Source organism: Stylophora pistillata, chromosome 13, assembly GCF_964205215.1.
Source record: "Stylophora pistillata chromosome 13, jaStyPist1.2, whole genome shotgun sequence".
Taxonomy (NCBI): Eukaryota; Metazoa; Cnidaria; class Anthozoa; order Scleractinia; family Pocilloporidae; genus Stylophora; species Stylophora pistillata.
Window position 1 is genome coordinate 25,281,775 of NC_142531.1, and position 7,340 is coordinate 25,289,114.

General features: G+C 37.6%; 2 protein-coding genes across 4 annotated transcripts; one reads left to right on the top strand and one right to left on the bottom strand.

Moving 5' to 3' along the window:
* Positions 1-436: 436 nt before the first annotated feature.
* Positions 437-2,536, bottom strand: LOC148718286 (dynein light chain 2, cytoplasmic). The gene is made up of 2 exons (XM_088742914.1): positions 2,384-2,536; positions 437-1,089 (listed from the first exon to the last, which is right to left on the bottom strand). The coding sequence occupies exon 2, from the start codon at positions 1,087-1,089 to the stop codon at positions 820-822; it is 270 nt and encodes an 89-aa protein (XP_088599040.1). The 5' UTR covers positions 2,384-2,536; the 3' UTR covers positions 437-819.
* Positions 2,537-2,653: 117 nt separating this feature from the next.
* LOC111326127 (serine/arginine-rich splicing factor 1) lies at positions 2,654-6,314 on the top strand. 3 transcript variants are annotated; one of them, XR_002694416.2, is made up of 4 exons: positions 2,654-2,930; positions 4,273-4,663; positions 4,754-5,281; positions 5,622-6,314. XR_002694416.2 is itself a non-coding variant. In XM_022930060.2 (3 exons), exons 1-3 carry the CDS (start codon positions 2,746-2,748, stop codon positions 4,976-4,978), a joined length of 801 nt encoding a protein of 266 aa, XP_022785795.1. In that variant the 5' UTR covers positions 2,654-2,745; the 3' UTR covers positions 4,979-6,314. The 3 variants fall into 3 exon arrangements, 2 of the variants coding, with proteins under 2 accessions (XP_022785795.1, XP_088599033.1); XM_022930060.2 differs by having other exon boundaries at positions 4,754-6,314; XM_088742907.1 differs by having other exon boundaries at positions 2,791-2,930; positions 4,173-4,663; positions 4,754-6,314.
* The last annotated feature ends 1,026 nt before the right edge of the window (positions 6,315-7,340 follow it).

Below are 7,340 nucleotides of genomic sequence, written 5' to 3' on the forward strand. Positions count from 1 at the left end.
TAGCATATCATTTGCATCTTAGAACCCTGAACCACGTTCTTGAAAGTCACACCACCTCTTATTTCTAGAAAATATATGTGCACAGAATTGAGATTAAAATCTGAAATTACAAGGTATTCCCTTTCATGAGCTTGTCTGGATTTTAGAAGTCAGGTCTAAAATGGATTTGTAAATTGGCCTCTTTTGGTCTGAAAGGTCTGTATTTGTGAAACCAGGCAGTACACTCACCAAACATTCCAGAGTATTCTCTAGCTCAAGCTGGGGAAATGAAAATTTTTTCATGATTAACTAGTTCAAAAAGGTTTGTGTTATTCCAGTTTTGATTTAGGGTCAAATGGCAAAAAAAATACCACTCAACTCAGCTAGAGTTAAATTCATATTGAACTAGATATAAACTTGAAAAAAGATAGGGTTTTAATTATTGTCAAAGTCAAGAGAAAGTGAAAAGCCCCATTTTATTTCTACCTTGGATGACCAAGGTCAGCTCACAAAACCAATTATAAAGTCTTTTTAACTGAAATCAGAAATAATCACAGGACATAAACTGTTACACACAGAATGATAAATAGGTTTATTCCTTGTTAAGTTGAGAACTCTCCTCTTATAAATATACAAATTATATTAGTTAAGCCTTTAATTTGGATAAAGTAATATCAAAACATGTCTCACACCAAACTTCTTTATATTAGTATTTGCTACCTACAAAAACAATTAAATAAAAGTAAAAAGATATTTACACAACAGATATTTATGTTATGTATTTTTAAGTCCCTATGTTCCTCGAAGGACAATCTCTCTTTCAGTTAGGGTATTCAATGTTCAACCAGATTTGAACAGAAGAACAGCAACCTGTCCAAGGTAGAAGTAGATGAAATGCTTTGTTTCATGGGTGACATAGGAACCAAAGTTCCTCCCAACTATACAGTGCCAAGTAGGGTTGTACTTCTTGTCAAACTCTTTCTTGATGTACGCTGCTATGTCTTTCTCAATGTTGAACTTTTCCATGGCCTGTGTGGCACACTCTATAGCATCTGACTGCATGTCCTCAGACATGTCAGCATTTTTAACAACTGCCTTCCTATCAGACATCTAAAAATATAATATAAATCAAATGAATAAAGGCTGATAGTTTCGAAAGAAACTGTTTGGGGCTGCGTCGGTGGGAGTAACGAAATAATTTGGATATATCAACAAAGTTGAAATGGTAAATTAGCCACTGTAATGATTACAAAAGCTGACGTTTTGAGCGTTAGCCCTTCGTCGGAGCGAATAGAGGAATTGTGGGTTGTGTGTGCTTTTAAAGGCAGAAAATGGAGCAACGTTATTGGTGGGAGCATGGCAACGAGAAAAACATGAATAAATTAGTGGAATAAAAAACTCTTTCTTGATGTACGCTGTAGTTTTCCTCGTTGCCATGCTCCCACCAATAACGTAGCTCCATTTTCTGCCTTTAAAAGCACACACAACCCACAATTCCTCTATTCGCTCCGATGAAGGGCTAACGCTCGAAACATCAGCTTTTGTAATCACTACGGTGGCTAATTTACCATTTCAACTTTGTTGATATCCAAAATAATATAAATAATATAAATCAAACATTGACAGTACCCTTTGAGCCCTTAGAGTGACTTGTATCTAATTTCTCCTTGCAATATCACCTTTCAATCACAAATTTAGGTCACAAGAATAAAAGATTGTTACAAAACTTATCCTTGTCAGCAGCTTAGAAGACATAGAGTGAACAGTATGGAGAATGACTCATTGGCCTGCAAATACCCCTTCAAACACCACTTCCGACTTCTAAAGGTAAGGGTTGGCTGCATTTGCAGGAATTTGTTTTAACAAGTTCAACATCTTGAGTAGCATTTTTATTTTTTGAATTCTAAATACCATAAGCACCAGAGGAGGACAAAAATTCTTGGTCAATACAAATTACAAAATCAACCAAGAAAACTAAAGTATCTGTTTCCATGGTAACCAAACATTTATTAACTTGTCTTTCAAATAGAAACGTATGGTGGTTGTTTACTTCATCAAGTGCTTAATTAAGAATAGACCACATTATATTGTGTCAAACCAGAGATCATACAAAACGCACTGACTGACAGAATGTCTTCCTATATACTGATTCACAATTTTTACAAGTAATTTTACTGTCTCTATTTTATTCATCTATCGATCATTTATGGTTAACTTGCAGTTGTCGATATCCGAGCGAAATGCGTGTCTCTCAGAGCCTCAGCTGTTTTCTGAACAGAATTTAACATATAAAAACGACTATGGAGGAAAAAGTCAGTGAGTCATCGATCGACGGGCAGCATCCAGGTGATAATTTCCCCTTACATAAAAATGTCAAATGGAAAGATAATGAGGTATAACTCACCTTGACAATTTAAATAATATTTCTATGAAAATATTGAGGGAATTATCTGAGAAACAGAGGTCTTCCTTCTCTGATCGACTACCGAAAAACTCGAATATTTGAAGGGTAGCATCTGAAAAGTAGTTTTCTTCCTGCTCAATTCCAATTGGATACGAGCCTCAAAAACAGAAGATTTGATTCGCCATTAAAGAAAAATACTTCGATAGCCTATATCAACCCAGAATCCTGTGCGCTACGTTACAGTCTTAAAAACCCCTGCTATCTAGTAAGGACCCCCGTTACAGTTTACTCGTGGACAGCCATCCTTGAAAGAGTTTAGTAGAGTGGCTCTCGTTCTCGAGAGAAAGTTACTTGCTTTACCAATGATGAACCGAAGTAACAACAATAGTAGGCGAATTTACGTCGGAAATTTACCATCTAATGTAGATGAAAGAGATCTGGAGGATATCTTTTACAAATACGGCGACATTTCTGACGTTGACTTAAAGATCCCTCGATACGGAACTGGTGGCACGCCGTTTGCCTTTGTCGAATTTAGTGATCCAAGGTGAGAAGATCTTCATTGACTTAAAATTGAAATTTTTTTTATCGGGAATGGTTGTCAACGCTCAAATTCTCACTTCTTATCAATCTATTTTCGACGCAAGGATAGGTTTGAAACGGAAACTTATGCCAACTTTCTCGAACCCTTTCTTTTGTTTCTTTCTCAACTTTCGAATTCTGTTATTCTTCGTTTTTCCTTGATTTTCAACCCTCGCCATTCTGACAAATTTCAAGTCGAGAATATTTAACCTGGCTGTTAATGATGGGTCAGTTGATGCATGTAGTGTAAATGCTGCAGGGCTGCAAATAACGGCCGGTCAACGGACAATGTCCGGTCAAAATTGGGTACTGACCGGACAAATCCTTGGTTTGCCGGACATCTTGTCCTGTCCTTTACCAACTCGTTCAAAGAAATTTTAATTTTTAACTGTTTGATAATCACAAGGGACACAGTCATATTTCCAAAAGGGAAAAAAGCAATGTACAGTAGACAAATTAGTGGTCGAGAAATTCCCGGCAGTCGCAAATTTCCGCGATGTCATCAAGTCCTGTCGTCGCGACCGCAAATCATCGGGTCTTCCGTTATTTTATGTACTTTATTTAAGTGTTCCCAGTTAGTAGAGGGTTTTACCTTTGGCTAGATACCATCATTTACTCTTAAATAAAGTGATTGATTGATTGAATGATCGCAAAGCACCCTCACGAAGAATAATCTTGCTGCCTCGAGAATACTCCAAGTAGCATTTGTTGCAAAGTGCAAAAAGCGAGCAAAAGGCCCAAAACCTGGAGAATCCGACCACTCTTTTACTCTAACAAAAATTCACAACTGTAACTTTAAAAAAAAAAGGACTCTTGAGTGTAATATTTAATTATAAGTGATTTTGCCAGATGTAAAGTAAAACGGACAATTGCGGTTGTATCTTGCGTAATCGTTCCACGTACTCAATGCGAGGCTGCTTATGCAGTAAAGAGTAGTAAAATTATGGACTTGTAATTTTTATTGCCAGACCGACTTGGATTCAGTTGTTTTTTAGTTGTAAAAGGATTACTGTGCAATCTGGGTTCACTATCGCAAGAGTTCTGACTGTTAAAATTTGACCGGCCAAAAATGGGTAGTGTCCAAGCAAAAGCATGTTTGACTGGACAGCGTGTCCGGCAACTGCTCATTAGTTATTTGCAGCCTTGGACTGCAGGTGAAAAGGTACTTGGAAGCGATTTCTGAATAACTCTTTTTATTTCTTTTTAGGTTGTCTGTTTTGATATTTTTGGTAGTGAGTAGCTTAAGAAATTCAAGAAGGTAGAAAATCCATGCCTAAATTTTGTTTCTCTACTGTGGTTTTGTACAGAGATGCAGAAGATGCAGTAAGAGGGAGAGACGGATATGAAGTTGATGGTCAGAGGATCCGTGTGGAATTTCCTCGTGGTGGCCGCGGAGGTCGTTCTGGAGGTGGAGGATTTGGAGGTGGGGGAGGAGGAGGAGGCTATGGTGGTGGTGGCGGTGGTGGCGGCGGAGGTGGCCGTGGTCCTCCTCCCCGACGTTCTGATTACCGTGTCATGGTTTCTGGTTTGCCTCCTACTGGTAGCTGGCAAGATCTCAAGGATCATATGCGTGATGCTGGTGATGTTCAGTTCACAGATGTTTTTAAAGATGGAACTGGCATTGTGGAGTTTTCCCGCTATGATGACATGAAATATGCCTTGAAACATCTGGATGATTCTAAGTTCCGCTCCCATGAGGTACACAAGTTCAGTAGTTATAACTGCTAGTCTTATTTCACTTGTTTTGTCTTTTTCAGAGAAAAATATATTTTGTTTTTCTTTCTCTAGGGTGAAGTTGCATTCATTAGAGTCAAACCTGACAATCCAGGACGTGGTTCACGAAGTCGTAGCAGATCCCATTCAAGGAGTCGATCCCCAAGAAAAAGATCCCATTCTCGATCTCGTAGTCCACGTCGGTCTCCAAGGAAATCAAAGTCTCCCTCTAGATCACCAAAGAAGAGAAAATCAGTCTCTCCAAGGCGTTCCAGATCCCGTTCTCGTTCCCGTTCATAGACATAAACTGTTTGCTGTGGCTGTGATGTATTATTTGTGTTGTGTTGTCACCAAGAAAATACAGTCACTTTAAACCGTTAGTTGTAGACTCTTAATAATTCTTTAATGTGTGTTTGACTAGTTAGATCTTTTACTTTTTCATGGTATTATTTTCAGGACAGCACAAGCACTTTCTGATATTGGAAAGGCAAGCTAGGAATGAAACTTGTTTCAACAGTAATGTTGCTAAAGAAATCAAACTGGATAAGGAAACAATGGAAATAAAATGACCCTTGGAACATTAGGACATGTTCTTTGGACATGGTATGCATGGTTTTCAGCTACAGTGATATTTCTACAAGCCTAAATGACCCCTTTTTAAAATGTTTTGCACATAAGTTAGTTTTAAGCAACACCACAAATTTGTTTTCATTTTACTTATAATTCACTGTGTGCAGATTAGTTTTTCTTTATGGCTACTTATGATTAAAGGATAAATAAGTTCATAGATTTGTTCAATTTCCTAAAATTTTAATTGATCAATTACAAGCATTTCTAATTTTTTGTCCATCCTACTGTGAAATGTTTGGGAAATTGAAGGGAAAGAAACTATTTTGCAATCGATTTTCATTGACAAGATGACTTCTTTACAATCTTATGACAGATAAAAAGCTGTCGTACAGAGGAGTCCGGAACCTCTCGTGTCAGTCAGTGATCACGGATCATTAGGATAGGAACTGGAGGTCAGCTCCAGTACAGTTTTGGGACAGAACACCGGAAACAATCAGGAAATCAAACAAACAGGAGTCAGTTTTTTGGAACTCTTTCAATCATCTGGCTAAGGATTTGGATGTTAACTCGTTTGGTAGTTCCAACAATTTTGGAGGAAAATCACAGTTTGGGATGGAGGAATAGCAATCACAATCTTTCATACAAAATGGTCTTGTACAGTATTCTTCTTTGGAGGGTATCCTAAATCTGGTATGAATTTTAAACAGTCAGTTTTTTTGGAAGACCTCAAATTTAGCAGAGTGAAAGTTGATCCCCAAATTTCCTGATTCAAATTTTGATAAAATCACATGTTCAAAATATTTTGCACATAAGGGTGAAGTTTTTCAATTAGGTTTTTCTCTTTCTCCTCAACCTTTCTTTCCTAGTCATCCTGCTTGTTTGATTTTTTACTACTAACTTTTGTGCTTCAGTTGCTGGGTATGCCATGCATATGTCTCTATCGTAGGAATACAAGGGATTTTAGCTGACACAACAAAAGTGCTTTTGCATGTATCATTTAGTTATCCATGCATAGTGACAACACACTTTGCTCTTCACTTAAATAAAGTTCTTTTAGTCCAAGAAAGTGGTTGATTGTGTGTAATCTTACTGCAAGTGTTATTACTGGACTAAGAAACCTTATTTTTATTGCTTTCGCTTAGTGTATTGATGAGGTAAAATTAGCCATCCACCAGGTTGCTTCTTAAATTCTCCAGGAAAACAGAGTAGTGTAAAGACAATTGAATAAAGGGGTAAGTTTCTAAAGGAACTGTGGTGCAGCATTGGTGGGAGTAACAAGATAATTTTGGTTTTATCAACTGAGTTGACAAAGGAAAGTGGCCACTGTTAAGAGTTTCAAAGCTGATGTTTTGAAGGAAGGGCTAACACTCAAAAGGTCAGCTTAGAAACTCTTAAGGGTGGCCAATTAGCTTGATAAAACCAAATTTATAATGTTAGGACAAAGTACTTGACTTAGAGTTAGCCAAGGCAAAGTTGGCCTGAACTGTTAAAGCCAAGTAGCAATTTTACCCTTCGAAAACAACATGAAACTTTTTGTTTATAAAATGCCAATATCTGTCCTGGTTCATCTGCTTTTCTTGGTACTATGAGAAGTATGTAAATAAATTTGTTAGACATAATAAAAACTGGTGATCCTGATACAGTCTCGAGCCAAAGACCATTTTGTTACCTTGTACCAAAGAAAGTTAAGTTAAATGCTCTATTACCCAGTTGCCTTAGGTAAGGATAGGCTCCAATAGCAATGATAAGATTGTGGAATTTCATCTTATGATCCAAGTGAACGAGAAATAAGCTGTGAAATCTCCAGAAGTCAAATTCACATCCCTTGTTCTCTGCAACAACTTACAACTCTCTTGTGTGCACCTCCTTAAGTAATAGTGGTTACCTTTGGTGTTACCACAAATCTAAATTGGTTTTGATCGTCCTTGAGAAGACCCTGATCGAGTAAATATGTCGCCATGCAGACATCTGAGAGCAGAACAGCAAGCATTCTGTGAGAGAAGAATTATGTCTGGGCATATTGGGGGGAAAATTACAGCAAAAGACAAGACTGAGGAATCGTCAGATTCTCCACGACAGGAATGTCCAGACC